Below are 21,043 nucleotides of genomic sequence, written 5' to 3' on the forward strand. Positions count from 1 at the left end.
GATGGTTCCCAAAGTCAGAGTGCTGCATGGGTAAATGAAAAGAATGCATGTTCCTTATTCCACCCCCCAAAACAAACCCCTAGGGGGGATCCTTTAACTTCTCTCTAGCCAAGACCCCAGCTGAGTTTCCTTTTTACCTTCTCCCCATATGCACACACCCCCATGACTGGAACTGAGTGTAGGTATGGACAGTGGATATAACCCTGCACATTTCCTTTGGGCTCTCGGCTGTGTTTTCCAACATTGTTGCATTTTGTGTTTATAACACAGCAAAGATTTTCTTGCTCATTTAATTTTCTCTTCCCATGCTGCAAGGCTTAGTTCATTAGCTTAAAAGACTGTCACGCTTCTGGAAAACAGAATATATTTGGCAGGAGTGGATAGTAATTATCTAAAAATTCAATCAAGCCATTTTTTGATTGATTTTTGGGATGAGATATATAGGCTTCAGTGGAATTAATTGCATCCTAGTATTTTTTAAATTTATGTTTTAAGCATCAGATTGTCCCACCACTCCCACTTTCTTTAGTACATTTATTTTTTCCTCTTACCAACTATATACAAAGTCTTTTCTAGGGAAATGCTCTGACTGTATTGATTTTTAAAAAAATTAAATATGTCTTCCACTTCCAGTGATACTAGTTTGTAACACCCATGTAGCTGAAAAGAATTTTTACAGAAGGATAATTTTCAGTCTTAAAAACACCACTGGCCAAGCAAGTAGAGTTTCTTGAAACCTGCAGAAGGTGCATGAACATAAAATAACACTGATTCTGACTGATGACCATTTCTTGAGGAATTTGTTTTCATGACAAGAACTTAATGTATAAGGCTTAAGGAAGTATTTTAAATAGCAGTGAAAACAAAAAATATGAGACCTAAATTACAAAAGCAGAATGGTATTATGACAGTAATGCTAAAGCTGCTGGTATCAGACACTGCTTGCTGATGGACCTTGATGAGAAAACATTGCTCAGAAAAATGCCCCATCAGTGTTGTGATACCATCACATCCCCTGCTCCAGGGCTGAGCCAAAAAAAGACTGCTCAGATCTGCATCTCTTGCTACATTCTCAGCTGTGATGGATTAGGAAGTAATGAAAAAGATTTCTCAGAGACTGATTTATTATTAACCTGGTTGTGCTTTTTTTTCTGTATCAGTTCTGTATCAGTTGTGCAGACTGATTTGTAAGAGAATAAGACTGAAAATTCATGTGGAGGAAAGCAACAAAGCCAACAGCAAAAATGCCAAGAAAGCTTTGAACTGCTTGAGTCACCTTCTTCCCTCCTGAATTCTCCTGAGGACTCGTGCAGTCTGAAATGTCTGATGCATTGGGAACATGACACCTATTAAGGGCCACAGGAATTCAGTGTGAAAACTGGTTTTGGTAAAATAGAAGATGACTGAGTTTGGGGTGGAGAAGGGAGTGAGGTTATGTGTGTTTAAATCAGGAGTTGATACTGGAGATTGGTATATCCCCTTCTTCTAACAGTAGAGGAATTTTTTTTTCCTATGGTTTGCTTAACTAAAATAATTTGGTCTTCTCAAGAGTATCTGATAGAGGAATCTGGGAAAAAAGTGGTGCTAAAACCAACCTGCATTTACTCCACAGCTGAACTTTAATTTTTTCAGCTGTTGTTTTCTCATTGTTTTAATGGATCTTACTTCCCCTGGAAGCAGAATGGGTTTTCAGGTTGTGGAGCACTGTGAAGGTCTATAATAAGGGAACTGAATGGTGTGAACCCTTTGGGACTTATGTCTTTAATATCTGGAGCAACTCTATTGCCAGTAGGTCTTGCAAGTACACAGGGCACTGTAGTGACTTCTGCACCTGCAGTTACTCCCTTGTAACCCCAAAGGAATTTCCCTCCTTATCCTTTTGAGGCAGAATGTTTTTAAAGAAATTAAGACCAAGTTTGTTAAATATTAACCACACATCACTTGGGATGTAACTGTTTTAAAAATGTCTGGTTTACCCAGAAAAATATTTAATATAAATTTTAGTTTCTATTCCAATTACCTTGTGTTGTCTTATAAAGCTATAATTTAAAAGGCAGGCTCTGCAAGAGCCATTTGTGTCAAGCTCCTGTGTCTTGCTCCTACTTTACCAAGAGAAATATTAATGGTATTGTCCCTTCAAATTCAAGAACCTTTTTCAGAGAATGTGGACTCTGCTGGATTTTGGTATCTTCATCTTCCCATTTATCCTTATTTTGTAGCAGCTGAAAAACTGTTCCAATCATCATTTCATAAACCATGTGTTCAAGGTGATACAGGAAAACAGGAACAGTTTGCATGCATTTTCATTCCAGGTTTGTATAAGGGTAAATGGTCACTGGCATTTTCATTCATTTGCAGTTCCAAAGTTCAGACCAAGATCAGCAAACCTGAGGCTCACCAATAACTGAGGTGCTAATGGAACAAGAGAGAAGGAGAAAGCAGGGGTAAGAATTAAACTGAGTTACACTTTAAATCACGTGCAATTGCAAAACCAGAATCCAAGCTACTGTCTAAGAAACTGCCAGTGCTCCTGGAGTCATGTGGAGGGTCTGCATGTAAAGGATTGTTTCCTTTCAATAGGATTTACAGTTTGTAGACAAGAGTTATGTTCTGTATTGTATGGCCAGAGATATGCCCATTTCAAATATTGTTAAAATCTGCTAGAAGCAGAGATCTTGCTGCTCATGTGATCACTGAGCCATGGCCAGCTGCAGGCACCATGGAACAGAAAGGACAAGTGGAGTCCAGTGCAGTTGGTAGCCCCCAGGGCAGTAATGCAGTGAAAATGCCAGGTCCTGTTGCACTGTTGGAAGCAGAGGCTGAGGCAGTGTTCAGCCCTGCTGCCAGCTGGGGCTGCTGCTGGGCTGTCCCCTCCTTGCTGCTCCAGGGACCAACACTCCCCAGGCTGGGCCCCCCCTGAGCCATGGGGTGTCGTCTGGCTCTGCTTCCCTGTGCCCTGGCACCCCCCCTGCTTGCCCAGGGAGATGTGTCACAGCAAGGGGACAGCAGCAGGACCAGGGGCTCTGCCCTCTGAAAGCAGCTGCCTGTGACAGCAGTGTGCCAACAGCTCCTTCACAGTGAGCTGCAGCTCCTCACCATCAGCTTAATTAGCAAAATGTTTAAGGATCTGATCTGGAGCTTAAGTGTGTTGTGTGCTGCTCAAAGTGGCACTTCAGTGCTGCAAGGTGGTTCTAGTAGCAGGTCAAAGGTTGCCACTACAGTCAGGAGGAAGCTCTTTGCATGGCACTTAGAGTATTTTTGACAGATTTTTCTTTTTTACAAGCATTTGCTTTTTATTATTTTCACCAAAATAAAGCATATAGCATACAGTGTTTTCACACATTTAGGAGATAAATAAGTGTACTTGAATTCTTTAATACCATGATAACATGTAATACAAAGTTATTTCTTCATTGATTTTAATTTAAATACAGCTTGTTTGCCTTTTTTTAAAAAACAAACTTTTATTGTTACCATACATTTCCCTTGTTAGCTTACAGATGTTTAAATAACAACTGGGAAAATACAGTGATGTGTATTGCTAGAGATAAAAAGTTGCTCTGTTAGGATGAAGCCTGTATATCAAGTTACCAGCCTGTAAATTAAGAAACCCAACACATTAAATGAATGCTGTCACTTGAACTGATAAGAAAACCTTAAGAGAATAACAAATAGTTCACCTCCAATTTGTTTGTAGAATAATAAGAAAATAATCCAGTTTTTGTATTTCCACACTGATTGGTATGCATATTAATTTATCTTCTACTTGTTTGCAATTATAAATAAATAGAGGTATAAAGACAAAATCTCATACTGCCTTCCCTTGAATTTACCAGCTACAGTAAATGCATTTTTAAAATCATAAATACATTCCCATTCAACTTAATCAAATACCATAGGACTAACTTCATGTGCTCAGTTTCATGCTGCATAGCTGAGAAAGAAGAAAATCTGGTGGCACTTGGTATCTTTAATGGCACTTCTTTCAGCAAAGGAGAAGGGTGCATTTGTGTCACTAGCCAGGGCTACCCTTCAAACCAGTCCCTTAGAATTGGCTTGAAAAATACATGGAGCACTAAGTAAAGCAACAATTCCTGTGCTGTGTGCCAAGCTTTAGCTAATGGTGCAAGGATCATCGTGGCTTGATTTCATTTCTCCTTCCAGCAGCAAAGTGATCACAGCCTTGCTCAAGTAGCTGCAAGTTCCCTTTTTTCCAAGTGGGTGGGTGTTGTAGAATGCAGTCATGTCTCTCTGCAGAGAGGGAACAGAGGCTGCCATTAGTGTGAATGTGGAAAGCAGCCACAAACAGGGAAACAAGAGCAACATCAGATATGTTAAAAATGCAAATGTGGTTTTTGGACTCTAAAACTAGAGAATAATTCTGCTCAATTTTCAGAAATCTCCCATATGTACTTACCTGCATCTCTTTCTTCACTGAGTTTCCAGGACTGCACAGATACCACCTTCTTAACATTTTTGAAAATGTCATAGCTGTCAGAGAACAACTGCTCTCCTAAAACATGCAGCTGTGTGATGCCTGTGTGGTGGAATGGTGAGCCAGGGCCTTGGGTGTACATGAGGTGTAAAGTGGCTGAAGATTTATTCAGAAGGAAAAAATCCAAGATCCAAACCACAGGTAGCACATGAACTCATTCATTAATCAGATCACCAAAATAGGTGTCCTTCACTGAACACCTGTTTTTCACAGTTAGTGACATTAAAACACCTGCTTACTCTCAAATTATGTATTAGCTGCTCTAAAAAAGGTTTAATGCCTTAATTCAGGAAATTGGTTACTTTTATTAAATCAAGGGCAGAGATTGTGTGGAGAAAATCATAAGACTTCTGTAGTTTTAGGGTGTGTCTGAGCATACTAGAATAAATACTTTGGATATTTATTACATGTTAACAGGGAATCAACAAAGTTCAAAATATTTGCAAATCCATTTAAGGGAAGACCATAGTTCAGACAAACCAGGAGTTTTTAGCAGTGTTAGGAAACCTTGAGGCAGCACCCTAAGAACAATCCCAGACAGGGTTACAGCTACTGCCAGCAGGGATCCACCTGGGAATATGGGAGAGCCAGGTTCCAGAAAATTTCAATGCAAGGAGCTGAATTTCCAACAACAATCTTAAATATTACTCAGAACTCTGATCTGGGGGCTCTTTCTAAGAGACAAAAAGGCATTATTCTAAGTGAGTCTGGGTTTGGAGAAAAAAAATCCATCACTTCAACAGAGGCTAGGGCAGCACCAGTAAAAACTGCAGTTTGCATGGAATTCTCCTTTCTGTTTGTAGCCATTGGGGATTTGCAGCTTGTCCCAAAAGTCAGCAGCAAATTCCAAATTCCAGGTGCTGTGTGGAGCTGGCACTTGAGAGCCATTTGTGTGTATGATGGCCACAGAGTCACTGCCCTCCAACATGGACCAAAAGGATCATAATTTCCAGGAAATTGTGTTCTTTTCTAAACAAAGGTATTGTGCAAATTGACACACAGCTGGGGCTGCCTATCTGCCTTGCTTTCAAATCTTAGTACCAAAAATCAGTGGCACAAGAGTGAACATTGAAACATGTGAAAGAGTTCTTAAGCAGCACATCCTTCCTCATCTTCTAAAGGAACTAAAAATTCAGCAAGAGGAAGGGCTGCTGCATGTCAATGTTACGAATCAATAGATTCTTCAGAGCTAGCACAGATAACTTCAAATATATGGTCCACAATAAAATGCCAGGAGGATCATCCTCAGTAGCTCTGGGACTTGTCCCACTGTTCTACTCTCATCTCCTCCTTCAACCAGGCCAATAAACCTGGCTTTATTACAGAATTTCAGAGCTTTGAGGCACCAAAACTTGTAGTGAGACTATTCAGAGATCTTTAAAGCATAAAAGCTATCATTCTAGTGAAGAAAATATTAAAAGCATTTATTCCTTTATTTGAATTTTAGTCAAACTTTTGCCAGTTCATGAATGCAAATCTAACAGAAAAATCAGTAACTAAGAACAGTTCTGTATCTCAAGTTCTTACTTTAATATGGTCAATACAAATTCTTTGGTTATTAAAGTTTTCTAGTCTCTGTGTTCATAAGATCCTGATTTCACACTTCCTTGCTGAACTTTAGTTTCTTTTGTTATTTTTAACTCTTCTCTGTTCTAGTGCCCCTCCTTAATGAATCCTTTCCCCTTTGAGGAGAACTATTCCAGCTCACTGAGAGTCCCATTTCAGAGCCATGGAACACAGAGTATTCTCCTTACTGTAGCATTTTGAATTTACAACTCAGCAATAAAGTGCACCTCTTTCATCTCTGCTTAGAGGCTCTTTGCAGACCTAGGCAGCACTTGGATATATTAATTTCTTATTTGTGTTCCATTCTGTCAATTGCTTTTTACTCTGAACTGCACAGAATTAACATTTAGAAGTAACTTCAGTAAGAATGGTAAATTTGGTAAGACAGCAATATTTTACTCACTTGATTTTCAGCTCCCTTTGGACTGCTGTGATCTTTCTGAAAGTCATGAAATGCTTCTTGCACCACTTTGTCCAAGTCTACTTTGTCCTGGAACTCTAGCTCAGGATTTCTCTCCAAAATAACAGATATAACCATCAGCAACTAGAAGGCAGAAGAAGATTGTAAGACTTCAAATTTCATTTTTTAAAATTCAGGTTACATAATAGCACTGTTAGGAATTGCATATGCCTGTTTCAAGCAGGAAGCCATTTAATAATGGCACAAGTAATAGTGCACAGATAATAGAATCCTGACTTGGATAAAAGAATCACTGGAAAAGCAGGCTTTTATGAAAGGTTACAATTGCTGGTGACTGCCAGGTAAGGGCATGGTGCAAATGATTGACATTGACATCCAGCTTGGCTGGGAGCCAGGGAAGTTATTTTCCATTTTATTCAGTTCACTCTGTGGCTGCACAAATCCTGCGGAGAGAGTGAAAGGCAGCAAACACTGAACCTCAGCATTTGGTGTTCTGAGGCACAATCACAGATGCTAAAATTCTGTTATGACAAAGCTTATCAAAACCAAAGAGAACAGCCAGCAGTAAAGCCTCAGCTCATCAGAATTGATGTTACTCACATCTGAAAAGGGTTTAAAATAGGAAGGTGAACATGATCAGTGTCCTGTTGTAACATCTGCAGGCAAGCAGTGCAGTCTGCACGGGTCACCTTGGGTTTGGGAATTTTGTTATCTGTTAGCAAAAACTGGGGGTGCTCCAGCAAGCAGGCTGAGCATGAGCTGAGAGGCAGAACTTGGGGTGGGATGTTCCTGGGGAGGGGCACTCACAGGCACCAGGGACACAGACCTGGGGACTAGCAGTGAATGCTGCTGAAAGGTGCCAGGTACCAACAGTGCAGTGCTCCTGACCTGTTCTAAAAGCAAACCTTGTGTGCAATGGGGGAAGGATTTAAACAGCCTCCTGCTTTCCTGTGAGGATGGGGAACACAAGGAAATGGGAAGGTGGCTGATTCAGTAGTGTAAAGGTACTCACTAGGCAGCCTCAGCAGAAAGGGAAAGAAGAATCATTCAGAGGGCAAGCAGTTTTCCTTAGATCTAGGAAATTGTTAGGAAAAGGCATGGGCTAAGGACTTGAAGGAAAGCTACTCTGGAATTATTAGATTTTTACCTCCTCTGACCTAATTGTATTGCTAGTGTCATTAATATTTGCTGAAGGGGAAGAACATAATGAACTCACTGTTCTGAACATGGAACAGGAACCTGTTTAATCATCAAAACCTATGGAGAAACCTCTGAAGCAAGTGTTTATATGGAAAATGCTATTTCTTCAAATATTTGAGTCTAGGTTATTTTTTTGTTTTAGGCTGTAACATACTAATGCACAGTATAAAAAGTCATTGATTATTGGCCACAGACCTCCACGATGATCTGCCTGTATTGTGGCTGGTCAATGTTTTGCAGCATATCTTCAACTAGGAGGGAAAAGTTCATTTCATACATCGTCATATCCGATAAGGTTGGTTGCTGAAAAACAAATCATACTTTTAATAAAAGACCACAAGCATTAAATCAAAGCCACCCCCAGGCAGAGTCTACTTGCTTGCTGAACAAATAATATTCAACTAAGAAACAATAACCTTTTTGTAGGATCCAAAAGGGAGCAGATTTCAGAGTTCATGACCTGGAAAGAATCTTCTACACTTACAGTTTTATAAATGTGCTTTAATAGAAATAATTTGCTTTCATTCTATTCTAATTGTATTTAACTCCAGATGAAATAGAAAACTTGATTTTTTTTTCCCCAATTAACATGTTAGTCTGAGTAAAACATGATGGCATAAATAGCCATTAATGATAAGGTATTTCACCATTACTGGGCAGGTGGGACAGCAGTGCCTGAGCCTGTGTGTGGGATTACCTGGGGCAGGAACCTCCCTGCCACGATGAGGCCGTTAGGGGTTCTCTCCAGGATCTGCCACACGCGGTCGTAGAAACCTGCAGGAGTTCTGTTCAGGGAGCCATCCAGCTGCCTCCTGTTCAGCCAGCTCCTGGGGACAGAAGGGGACAGGAGGGGACAGCTCAGCACACCTGGCACTCACAGCCTGGCCGCCAGGCAGGTGAGCAGTACAGACACCTCTGCTGCACACACAGCACAGGGCTCAGCATGCAGAGAGCACAGGGTCACCCCTGGGGGTGTCTGTGCTTTATGGAGCTGCAGAAGAAGCAGCAACTCTGAAATCCACCCAGTGCAGGCCAGTAGCAGTAGCAGATCAAATTCATCAGGTCTAATCATATAAGGAAAATGCATTTCAGCAGAATTGTGGAAGGCAGGGGTTTTTCCTGATGGTCTGTAGCAAACAAGTAGCCTGCAAATTTAGAAAATTCCACAGAATGGTTTTGTAAAACTAAGGCTTTGAGCAAACTGAGTCACATTCTTCATGAATCACAAATCCTGTTTGCCTTCAGAAGTATACCAGCTTTTTTCTTTTTTACTTAAAACCATCAAGTATGGAATTTAATTTTCCTATTTTTTCTTCTCAGCGTTACTAGAGGAATGGGGCTTTAGCCAAAATGTTTAAAACACCAGCAATGGAACTTGAAGAAGTGGCATCCACGGGTATGAATTAATTGCTGGATTCACAAGACAGATTTAAGTCTTGTGTGGGTGTCCTGAATGTATTTGATAGAGAGGACTTCCTCAAGTTACTTAGTCCTTAGCTGCTTTTTGAATCTTAAGTAGAAAAATCAATACACACATTATTTTTTAGAAAAATTACAATTAAATTACTGCTTTGCAACATGCCTTTCTGTATTTCTAAGACCTGGTTCTGGTAAGCTGCTTGAAAACAAAAAAAAAAGGGAAATTCCCTGGTCAACTTGAACAATGTTGTTTTGCAGACCTTCCTCAGCCTGGCTCAAATTAATTCAGCACTAATAACCTTGGGGGTTTAGGTTTTGCTCCATATGTATTGGGAGATTAACATGACATGCTTGGAATAAAAACACTTGTCTATAAAATGACCTGTTCCTGCAGACACCAGTGTGCTGGATGAAATTGCTAAAATATCTTGCATTAAAAAACTCTTAAATACTGGAGAAATGGTGAGAATTCCTTCTGAGATACAACCAGTAAAGAAAACACTAATTCTGACAACTGCATGTATGGTTTTACACTTAATTTTCTGAGGGTAGCTCAGTCCCAGCTACACCACAAGACAAAGCAGACAGAGTGTTGGTTTGGTTTTTTCTGTGTTTTGGTTTTTTTTTTAAAGAATAAAAGGGAAAAATTATCACGAGGTGGTGCATTTTCTGAGCAGGTTTGAGCTCTAGGTAATTGGGATACACTTTCTGAGAACAAAGGAGATGTTTAAAGTTAACCCTATAAAGCCAGGGCTAAGCCAACATGCAGTGTGGGCTCTTTACCTGTATAACTGTATTGGATAAACATGGCAAGGGAAGAAAAAATTTCTCATAAATCACTTCTCAATTAAACACTAAACTACCAAAAAGTCATGTCTACTATGGCAGTTTCATCTTATTCTCTGTACAGCTCTGTCCTTGGATTAGGATAAGAAAACTTCCATAAAAGCAAAAAGACCAGTGGTGTGGTAAAAAGAACAAGTTGTTTTCTTAATACAAAAAAAGAAGAATTTGAAGATGTCAAAAATGCTCTGACCCACCTACATTAATAGGATCAGGAAGAGAGTCTTGCAAACTGAATAAGCAAAGTGAGTTTCAGAACTGTTTGGACCATTAAAAGAACAATTCTCCATTTTAAAAGAATTTCTTGCAATCTTGTGACCTACATAAATAGATTAAAAAGTGTAATCTGTGGAGTCTGTGCTTGCAAAAATGTCTTCTGTGAAAACTTGGAGAGAGGTTAGTTGTGGAGGTACATAGACCATTAGCCCTTTCTGTATGACAAATTAATTGGCAGTGAGCTATGGTATCACATTACCAGAGATTTTTTTTTTCTAAAAACATCACAAGAGTAGGAAAAACTGTCCTCAAAAAGAAAAAAAAAAAAAAGAAAAGGAGAAGGAAAAAAAAAAAGGAGTATTCTGTATTTCCTGACAGGAAGAAAACTTTTAAAAACAAGTCACTAATGGGCAAGGAAAAACGAGTTAGCAATACTGGACAGGAAGAAGTTAGAAAAGAAGTTAGAAGATTGAAAGATGTGAAGGATATGCTGGTGAGTTTTTGTACTTGGATAACCCAAAAAAGAATCCTCATCCTCAGAAACTCAAGCCAAGTGCCCTTCAGTGACCTACCCATCGTGTGTTACAGGCATCAAAAGCAGCAGCTGCTGTGGCAATGCAGGTAAAATCTCTGACAAAAGGTGGTGCTTGAATTCCTTACTGAGATTGAGCAAGTGCTTCCTAAAGAGCATTAATATTGAATGGAGAATGCTGCAAAGGGGTTGCTCTGCTGTGGTTTCACAGGACAGTGTCAGCACCAACGTGAGCAGGGACAGCAGCTGAACAGCAAGAACTGCTCAGCACAGCCAAGGCTCCGAAAAGCATCTGGGAGATACAGAACAGAGCCAGTGGGACTGAGAGATGAGGCAGTGACTGAAGGAGCTCCTTTCTCAGGGGTTACAGTTTGGGGGAAAAACACAGGTGTGTTTTGAATGAAGCAGGAACATAAACAGCAGGATGTGTGGTGTAATTCCTTTGTTGAGAGGAAAAGCCCATCACCCATTCAGTCAAGGACTATGGAAATTATCAGCAATATTATGTGCCAAAGTTTAACTTAACCAGAAATAAAACTAAGAGGAAGAGTTTTGACTTCACTCTTATCAATAAAGTTAAGTGGAAATATTGCAATTTTAACTTTTGTCTTGCATACCTGGTATCACAATGAATGTTCTTTTTGGCAGCTGGTTACAGCTTGGAGAAAAGATTCCAACTTTCAGGCAGTACCACTATCTTTTAAGAATTCTAGAGAACATCTGCTCTTACTCATATAATAACCTAGAAGAAAGCAGGCACTGAACAGCAGATAAACTGTTCCTACAAGTCACTTAAGTGGAGGTATTGGGTAATTTTTGGCTTCTTTCCCCACATCAAAGAGTGTAACAGTTCACATTATAGCAAACAGATCTCTATTCTCTGGCAGTAAAGAGATTTCCACAAAGATAAAGCTGAAGAAGGAATATGCAGTAGAAAAGAAACAATTCTATAACCTGGGCCCATGTGAAAGAATGAAAAAGTGCCTTTTTGCTATCTTCCCTTTAAAAATTAGAGATGATTACAGATACCTGGTGATTTCAGGTGCACACAAAGCAGCTCAGGAATGAAATGTACTTGAACATCTGTGAATGAAATCAGGAGCCCCAGCCCCAGCCCTCGTTACCTGCCCGGCTGCTGAGGCTGCAGAATGTCCAGCAGGAGCTGCTTCACCTCACTGGGGGACATCTGGTACAAGTCCTTGGCTGGCATATCCCCAGCTCTGATCTTCAGTTCATACTTCATAGCATGGATAATCCATCTACATGAGGGGAGGAACAGATTTAGTCATGAAATACAAAGTTTCCAAATAGGAAAAATCAGTCTAATAAAACAGCTCATAAGAATTCCACACAGTCCTGCTATTTGGCTGTCAGGACTTGCATAAAATATCAGACAAATACTCTCCTACTCTTCCTGTTTGATTGGAACATGATACAAGCTGAAAGGGATAATGCAATTAAGAAATGTGTTGTGGACCATGTTTTCCATAGAGAAGACTGATTGGACTACATTCCCTGTATTCCATGTTCATTAAGACCAACATTTACCTGCCTTTTGATGTTAAAATTCCTACTCAGAATTATGCTCTGCCTATACATGCATTTTGCTGATGAGTTTTAAAAAGCCATAAAATTTACAATATTTTACATTTACCAAGACTTCAGGGCTTATTTCTAGTTTTAGCCTTTGAAATTCATTTTTTGCAGTCTATCACACTTTTTTTTCTGCTCCTTTTTGAAAAAAATTTGATTCAATAAAAATATAGCAACAGTGAAGATTTTTAGCCTGAGGTATCAGAGGGGTAGAACTTGGCAAAGTGTTGAAGGAAAATGCTGAGTTTTATTGTGCACATTATGTAAAACCAGCACTCCAGCCTCTGATGCAATATCAAAGATGAAATAAGGTACAGGTACATCAGGAGCCAGATAAGCACAGAACTCAGCCTCTTACCCTCTCCACTGGTTCAGTTCCAGTAGGCATTACTAACAAAAGGAAACTGAACTAGTTTTTCTTCAAACAGTCCATAACAGCTGATCAAGGCTTGGGTACATCAGAGCCTTTCTGTGTTTATCTGAAAATGCAGTGAGAGATTCAGGCTGTCATCTCCACAGCCACATTCTGTGGTCATTTACTTGTTTATCTAACCAGGTGCAGAGTGTTTCTGCTTATGTAAGTCAAGTCACACTCCTTCCTAGGGAGTTCTTAGGAACTACACAGAATTTGGAGATGCCTGGCCAGCTGATCCAGTGTTGATTACATCTAAGGTTTCCAGGACCATGCATTGGAGGTGCAAGATACCAGGGAGTATTGGGGTCCATTACATTAGCAGAACATGCTATTTCATTAAATTTAGCAGCTGATGAGTCCTTCTGTTGTTACTAAGATTAACAACACGACTGGCTCAGGAATTCTCTCCCGACTCATGCCTCAGATGTGTCTGTGTGTGAGTCCCTTACTGGAAGTTTCCCTTTGCAGTGCCCTGCAAACCACACCAAAGTCAAGGGTGGACCTTCTGCCGAGCTCTTCACTGATAAGAGGTGAATTCAAGTCAGTTGGCTGGGAGTTTTTACAGTAATAGGGCTGTCAGAAACTTGATCTATTTCAACATGAAACCCTGAAAACAAATCAATAACAAGACACTAAATCAAATCATTATCAAACTGGAACGGCATTTCTGTGAGAAGGTTAATTTTGCTCACTGGAGTGGGTGATAACACTGAAATAAAGGAAATTGAATCTCTAGCATTAACCTTGGGAGAAAGAAAAAAAAAACCTGCAAAAAGGATTAGCTAGAGAGAATAAGGAAGGGGAGGAAAGAGGAGTAACATGGATCTGTGGAGGGGACAGAAAAGCATTTAAGTGCAGAAGGATACTTCCAGTTAAATGTAATACTGGCAATTTTTTGTTTTATGATGACTGGAATGTACTGCTAAAGAAGAAATATTAATCTTGTATGCTAGAAAAAAGGCTGCTGGTATCTACCTCCAGTGCTGAAATGCTGTATTTTTCTCTATGGAAAAAAACATGGAAGATGAAACACTTAAGTTCTGATTCTAAAGCATGCTCAGTGATTCAGTAAATCTCAGTCAGTAGCACCTGGCCTCTTCAAAGAAGTGCTTATTCAAATGCATGTCTCTTCCTAAATGTGAAAAAAATAATTAACTTCTGTGGGTAGCAAAGTAAATGCAGATACCATGGGATGTGACAGCACTCCAGCACAGCCTATCTGCAGGTCACCTTGTCACAGAAGGAAAGAGAACAGGTGGGAGGTAAATGATGTTTTAACCTTGATTCAAGTTTGTGGCTCTCGGAAGTCCACATTGCCCTGCAATGCCAGAGGCGCTTACTGACCCAATCCGTATCTTCAGCATTCCACGGAAGAGTTCTGGGGAATTGGAGATGATCCAGCCAATGTGGATGACCAGCTCCTGCTGCAGCACAGCTTCTCTTTCATCTTGCAGCCGGCATTTATCATAGATCATGTCCTTAATCACTGCGGGTGATAAGGGGTTAGAGATAACTGCTTCCTCCTGGCCAAACGCTCCCAGCGTCACCTGTGGCACAGGGAAAACAATTCAGAGGGTAGGGACAGCAAGAAAAGCACTGCACAGCAATTCAGAAACAAACTGCACCAACTTTGCTTTGCCTGTTAAAAATTTCACAATACAAGGGTAATTTTACGTCAATGGCTGATGCTTGTTAATACTGTTAATTGGATGCTATTGAAGTAATAAACTTCACTAACAACCACAGTGAATATGGAATCTATTTTTCCAAATTAAAATAAAAATACAAGACCACTGCTTTATAATCAGGTTATAATCAGGACTGTATTTCCTAAACATTAGGTTTAGACAGTTATATAATTTCATACATTTCAGCTGCAGAACTCAATTAAAATTCAGAATTAAATTTACAGCTTTGTTTTCTTATTTCTACTAGCATGCTAAAAGTTACAGCCTTAATTTTAAGAAAATATATTGCTGGTACCGGATTGTTTAACCACAAAAAAGGAATTTTATTAGAATTCTGTTTTGTTTTTAATCTACTGTCAGTAAGACAGCAACACTAGTTTTTCTGCTATAATAAAGATCAAGGAAGGGATGTTAGGTTAAAAAATTGCCAATAGCCTCAAATTATGCTGCATGCAGGTGTAGCCTTCTCTACAGCTGAGCAGCACCAGAAGCACAAACCCAGACCTCAGTCTGGAGTAAGACAACAACATTGCATGTAAGCAGGTATACACATACACATATTTGACACAAAAATACAGAAATATTCAATTTGTATTATTTAGAAGCAACTATTCATGAATTTAATTAAAATTACTCTGCTGGGGAAGAAAAACAATGTTCTCCTTAGGAAAGGAAAAAACACAAACTTTCTTTGAAACAGAAAACCCTGACAGACCTTTTGCTCAGCTGCCACCCACGTGTTGTATTATGCTCAATCACACAGAGAATGATTTCATTTTCATTAAAGAAGTCTTTCAAAAGATGCCTTAATACTTCACTCCATCTGCTTTTGCCAAGTAAGAGGGCACATAGATAAAAACACAGAAAGGTTTGGGTGGGAAGGGACCTTAAAGATCATCTTGTTACAACATTCCTGCTCCAAACCCTGTCCAACCTGAACACTCCCAGAGATGGGGCAGCCACAGCTCCTCCAGGCAGCCTGTGCCAGGCCCTCCTCACTCTCACAGGGAAGAGTTTCTTCCTAAGATCTAATCTGAACCTGCCCTATTTCATTGTAAAGCAATTCCCTCTTGTCCTGTCTCTACATGTCCTTGTCACAAGTCCCTCTCCAGCTCCACTGGAGCCCCTTTAGGCACGGGAAGGGTTTCCAAGGTCTCCCCAGAGACCTTAAACCCAAGAAGTTTCAGAAATCATGCCCAGTCCTATCTTCCATAAATGCTGAACTCTTTTTTCAGTCTTATTCTTTCATTAATTTAAAATTATTATTCAATTCCAAGTACACTTATTAAACATATCTTTATTTTCTCTGGATTTCTCTTGTTTGGTAAGATTTTTTTAAGCCATTGCATACTTTTAAAAGAAGCATCAGAGGCCTTGAAAATGAACAAGCCATTTGTTTAGTTTCTGTTATCATTCCTTAATGCAGTTCTTTGGAGGAAAGACTTACCTGCTTGCCCTGAACTAAAACATTAGTAATAGATGGTGCAAGGCTGTCCACTAGTTTACCTAAAAGACTTGCTGCGAAGCGCACAACAGACCTGAGGGCAGAAAACAGAGCAATCCCACTACATATCACATGCTAGTTTAATGAATTCAGATAGAAAGCTGCTGTCTGCCACAGCAGAATCTCAAAATTAACTCAGTGAATACATACATTATGTACAAAGTGGAATTTGGATCAGATTTTATGCAATCTTCTGTAGGTTCTCATTTTTTAGTTCAGATATAGGTTAATGGATCAGAAATAAATTTAGTTAGAACTCATTAAACTACCAGTTCCATAAAAAGCTTCTTGTTCTCTTCTCGACACCATCTTAACCAAAGGCAGGTAAGAAATGCCAGCTCCTCTTTTATGACATTTTCATCATTTTTGCAAGATAACTTTGGTAATTTTTAAATCTATTTCAGGAAGAGTCAGAAAGATTTTGCAAGAGAAAGTATAACACATAACACCAAAGCCTTGCTGTGTGTTCCATACTGAGGTAATATTTTGGATGTGCAGCATGAAAAGAAGAGGCTTGTGTCACCTGCCAGGTTAAAAACAAGCTGTAACTTCTAAGAACAACATTTTTCTATGTATGCAGTAGGTGGTTAAAGATATGAATACATTTAATAATAACTTCCTGACAAAATACAAACCTAACAGAACTGTAACTGAGCTTTTCTAGCATAGCTTTTGAGGCTACTAAGAATCATTTATTCACAGAGATGAGGAATAAGCTGTAATATTCTATGGTGTTAGTAAAAAACTCAAACAGTTGATGTTGATTCCTGTGAAAACTGCTACACGCTCCTTAAGATCAAGAGCAAAGCATTTCAAAAATGCATTAGCTGATACTATCAAAATGCAAATAAGCAAAAAGAAAATATCTCACAGAGCTGCACTTCATATTTCTGGGCACTTTACCTGTTTCCCATGTACCAGTAAAGTAGTAATATGTGGGGTTATAGAAGAAGAAAATTTCTGTGCAAATGCAGCACTGTAGCGCAACACCAACCTATATGTGTGTCACATGGCAATCAGGGAAGAGAAATGAAAAACAGTTTACATATTTTGTTCCTAAAAATACTTCTGATTTTTATTAATTACAAAAAATACCACCAAGGTATTTTGGGTCTACCTCACTATTGGCAAAGGCCCATTTAACTGTACATAGAGACAAAACCGAAAAACATATTTATATTTACTGACCTGTTAGGAATAGTTACAGAGTGAGAGAAAAGAGTTCAGGACAGGCTTGACTTTTATAAAAAGAAATTAAATTTCTACTGAGCTTCAGGGCAAAGAAATTAATAAACAACATGTAAATATCAACCAACTTGCTGAAACCTTTTAAAGTTATTGTGTCAAAGTCAGGCTCAAAGCAAATTACTTCAGGGCAATAAATCTGAGTTAGTGCATCAGCTTAAATGATTTATATCTTATCACCAGCCTTCCTACATAGAGATATTGACAATATTTTATCATGCCCTGTAAGAAATAAGAATATTAACATTCTTCTCACATTATTTCAATGTAATGGGGCCTGTGTATTTGCAACAGCACTCAGTGCAAAACCAGCCTATTGCTTTTGTATTTTAAAAGGTAGCAGTAAGAAACTGCTGCTTAATTTTTTAAAGCCTATTAAACCAGACCTTCAGCTGCCATGCACCAATACAACTGTCAGGAAAGCTGCCATTTCCCCCCCTTTAAGTGTGTGAGAATCCAGCCTTACTTTCTATAAAAACATCAGGAAAACAAAACTGGTGTAAGGCAGAAGGAACATGGTATTTGTATACAAACCAGAGCTTTCTGCTGCCAGCTCGTCGGTAGATTCTTTCAATGTGCTCAGCAACAGTACCTACAGGGATTGAACAAAGAAAAGAAAAACAAAACACAAGCAAAAAAAGATGCACAGGTTTTCATTTAACAGTAATAAGGCAAGTTTGATGAGACCAGTTAATTCTGAAGCTGCTTTAGTAAAGCACTTATCTATTATGCTCTACATCTAAAATTCAGATGCAATCAGGTCCCCTGTCTCCCAGTGTATGTTGTTATGAAAAAACCAAACCAGATTTCAGCTGAATTTGCTGCTCATGCTGTAGAGTCACCTATAATATCACCTGTTCTTGCAATATATTGGGGGAAATTAATTTACATATAGATTTGGCCTATAAAAGTACACCCCATCACAAGGTACATCCTCAAACTGCAGAACCTAAAGTTCTTCAGCTTCTGTGTTTAGATTTATGTTTTATTGATTGGGTGATTACCAATGTCAGTCTCAGCAGTCTCCATGCAGGGAACTCAGTCAGTGACCCAGCCCATTCAATCCCAGGTGCATGTTAAAAAGGTTATCATCACCACCATTTCATATGGGATGGCACTGAGAGCTCTGCACAAGTTAGCTCTGAACCACCAGAGGCACAATTGCACTTTTTTGGTTTTAATTGATTTCAACAGTGTTTTAAATTCATCATCATGACCCAGTGGTTGTAAGTGGTAACACTGCTTGCTCACAGAGGTTAGGGAATCTGCCCTGAGCTGTTTCTAGAGCAAAGAACACAACCTACAAAGGACTAAAGGAAGCTCCTGAGCTCCCAAAGCCTCCCAACACTACAGGTGACTGCTGGAAAAGGGCACTGCAGAGCCCACATGGCCTAATGTGCAGATTGCAGCCACGACTTGCAGCAATGCACTGGCTTATCAGCCAAAGGGTTTTACTCCACTTGAGGTGGCTTTCCAGTCCTGTGGGCAGTTTTGGGCATCACAACAGAAGAAAGATAGAAAGAAATTATCCAAAGAAGGCACAGGAAGATGGTGAAGGATTTAGCAGGAAGCCACGTGAGGAGTGGCTGAGGTGACTTGGCTTGTTGTGCTCAGAGCAGAGGAGACTGAGGAGGGACCCCAGTGGGGTCTGCAGCAGAGGGGCAGAAGCAGATCTCACTCTGTGACCAATGACAGGACTCAAGGAGATGGCTGGAGCTGAGGCAGGGGAGGTTTAGGTTGGAGATCAGGAAAAGGTTCCTCACCAGAGGGTGGCTGGGCACTGACCAGGCTCCCCAGGGCACAGCACCAAACCTGACAGAGCTCAGGAAGCTCTCGGGCACATGGGGGATGGCTGGGGTGTGCTGTGAAGGATGATGATCCTTGTGGGTCCCCTCCAACTCAGAATATCCTATAGATTCTATGATCTTTTTAACACAGCAATGCAGATAAAATGTATGTTTATGTCAATATGACAGCTCTTCTCCACATGAAGCAGCCATCTCATACCAAAATTAAGAAGCAGGGCTCTGTAACATGAGGTGGGAAGTCCCACTGCTTGATGAGTAACTAAGAGTTACTCATATTGTTTGATTTGAATAGCCCTCTTTTTTCTGAGTAATCATATATAAAAAGGCAACTAAAAAGCAATCTTTGGGAAAAAAGACAAAACAGCAAACTTTGCAGCACAAAATCCCAAAGCCTCAGTAGCCTTCTCAGAATGATATTACAGGAATTTAGACCCTGTGCTCTAAAACAAAGCCATAACACAAAACCAGAGCTTCACAGACACATTGAACTGAAGTGAGATTACATCAAAGCAGAATAAAAATTCACTATAAAGCCTCATATAGTACAGACTGTTACAGACATTTAGACTTGTCTTTTCTTTCTGTTTTCTTTGTAAGGGCAAATCCTGTATTTTTTTCTAAACTATGCATTCAAAATTACAACCAGATACAGCACTGGCCTACAAACTCTCTAAAAGCATTCATATATCCAGCAGCTCTTCCCCACCACAGCATCAATCTGCATCTCCTATTTAATGCAGAAATTGCTCTAAATGGCAGAGAAAAGAGCTCCACAACTGCTGGCAAGCACAGCTGTTATTCATGTTCATTGCAACTGAACACAGAGCTGCTTCCTCAGAACAGTCCCATGGCAGGAGCTCTTACCTTCCTTGGTGATGAAATTCGGCCCTTCCCTTTTGAGCAATATACTTGAGAGTAACACTTGACTTGCCAGGCAACTGCAGTCCTTAAATAAAAAACAGCAACAACAGAACCATAAACAGCCTTCAGATTGTCACTGAAGCAAAGCCAGAAGAGTTATTAAAAATTTCAGGTGAAACCAAAGGGCCTTTTCTTCTTTTCAATTTAAGGAAAAGTATAATTATTTTATTTTCAAGGGGATTTCACAATTATCCCATACCCTGTGTGTGTGTATCCTTGTCACTGCTGCTTGCAGAGCCTTCTCTGTGGGTCATATTAAGCTGTAATAATTTGACCTTGGAAAAGTTTCCTGATTTTTCATCCTCAGGTCCTTTATTTTACAGCAGAAATGCTTGTAATGAAATAGGGAACCAAGCAGAATACTTGGTGTGCTTGTATCAACACCAGATCTAGAACAGTCACTGGCAGTTTCCCTCTAGGTACAGGAAACAAGTGGCAGATTGGAGCCATCCCTTGATGCCACAAAGAAGTTCCCAGTCTATCCAAGTGAATACCCACTGCTCAAGTCTCTTTTGATTAGCAGTTTGTCAATAAAATATCTGTTCTTAGGACACATGGCAAATGGATCCAGAGGGTCACCTGGCACCAGGGATGACTGGGGCAGCTGGGAGAACTCAGAGCCAGCAGTTACATATGAAGGGCCAGGGAGCTCTGTGATGAGGTAAAGAGGAGGATTCCCTGAGTATGGAGAGGAATATCAGATATTTCAGTGCCCCAACACTGATCATGCTGATTTAAGTAGGCTGCTGGTCAAGAGTATAAGAATTTCTCATTTCACAAGAATGAAGTTACATTGTACTTTTATCAAGTTTTCTTACATTAAGTTTCTGCAGGATCTCATATGTTGACTTGTTTTTCCAGTCATTAATATTTACATCTGGTTGCTGCTCAAGTTCAGAAGCATTGGGAGTACTAGATTGTCTCTTGACTTTTGAATGTTTTGGAAGATCCAGCTCCTCCAAACTCTTAAATACAGGAGCCCTGAAAAACAAGTATTTAATTTCGTCATGGTTCAGAAAATATTTTAATAATCACAGAAATCATCACCACTATTTACACATAGCCTTACTCTTCTGTTTCAGTGATGCTTAGGAAGTCAAGTTGTTCAACAACTGCTCCAGATATTAATGTCTGCAATGAAAAATTGAAAACAAATTTTAAAATAAATACATAACTA

At 39.7% G+C, this 21,043-nt stretch overlaps 1 protein-coding gene across 5 annotated transcripts in view; it reads right to left on the minus strand.

Annotated features, from left to right (window-relative positions):
- Nucleotides 1-3,274: 3,274 nt before the first annotated feature.
- PHKB (phosphorylase kinase regulatory subunit beta) overlaps nucleotides 3,275-21,043 on the minus strand; it is a 67,856-nt gene continuing 50,087 nt past the window's right edge. For 4 of the 5 annotated variants that reach the window (XM_030955822.1, XM_030955824.1, XM_030955820.1 and 1 more), the window contains 11 exons: nucleotides 20,936-20,997; nucleotides 20,685-20,847; nucleotides 19,810-19,891; nucleotides 17,672-17,729; nucleotides 15,836-15,926; nucleotides 14,045-14,247; nucleotides 11,817-11,951; nucleotides 8,380-8,509; nucleotides 7,878-7,985; nucleotides 6,465-6,605; nucleotides 3,275-4,251 (listed from right to left, as the gene is read on the minus strand). In XM_030955822.1, coding sequence (XP_030811682.1) covers nucleotides 4,114-4,251; nucleotides 6,465-6,605; nucleotides 7,878-7,985; nucleotides 8,380-8,509; nucleotides 11,817-11,951; nucleotides 14,045-14,247; nucleotides 15,836-15,926; nucleotides 17,672-17,729; nucleotides 19,810-19,891; nucleotides 20,685-20,847; nucleotides 20,936-20,997 — 1,311 coding nt within the window. In that variant the 3' untranslated portion in view covers nucleotides 3,275-4,113. Of the gene's footprint in view, nucleotides 4,252-6,464; nucleotides 6,606-7,877; nucleotides 7,986-8,379; nucleotides 8,510-11,816; nucleotides 11,952-14,044; nucleotides 14,248-15,835; nucleotides 15,927-16,795; nucleotides 16,887-17,671; nucleotides 17,730-19,809; nucleotides 19,892-20,684; nucleotides 20,848-20,935; nucleotides 20,998-21,043 lie in introns of all 5 variants that reach the window. The other variant, XM_030955823.1, reaches the window with a different exon arrangement.

Source organism: Camarhynchus parvulus, chromosome 11, assembly GCF_901933205.1.
Source record: "Camarhynchus parvulus chromosome 11, STF_HiC, whole genome shotgun sequence".
Taxonomy (NCBI): Eukaryota; Metazoa; Chordata; class Aves; order Passeriformes; family Thraupidae; genus Camarhynchus; species Camarhynchus parvulus.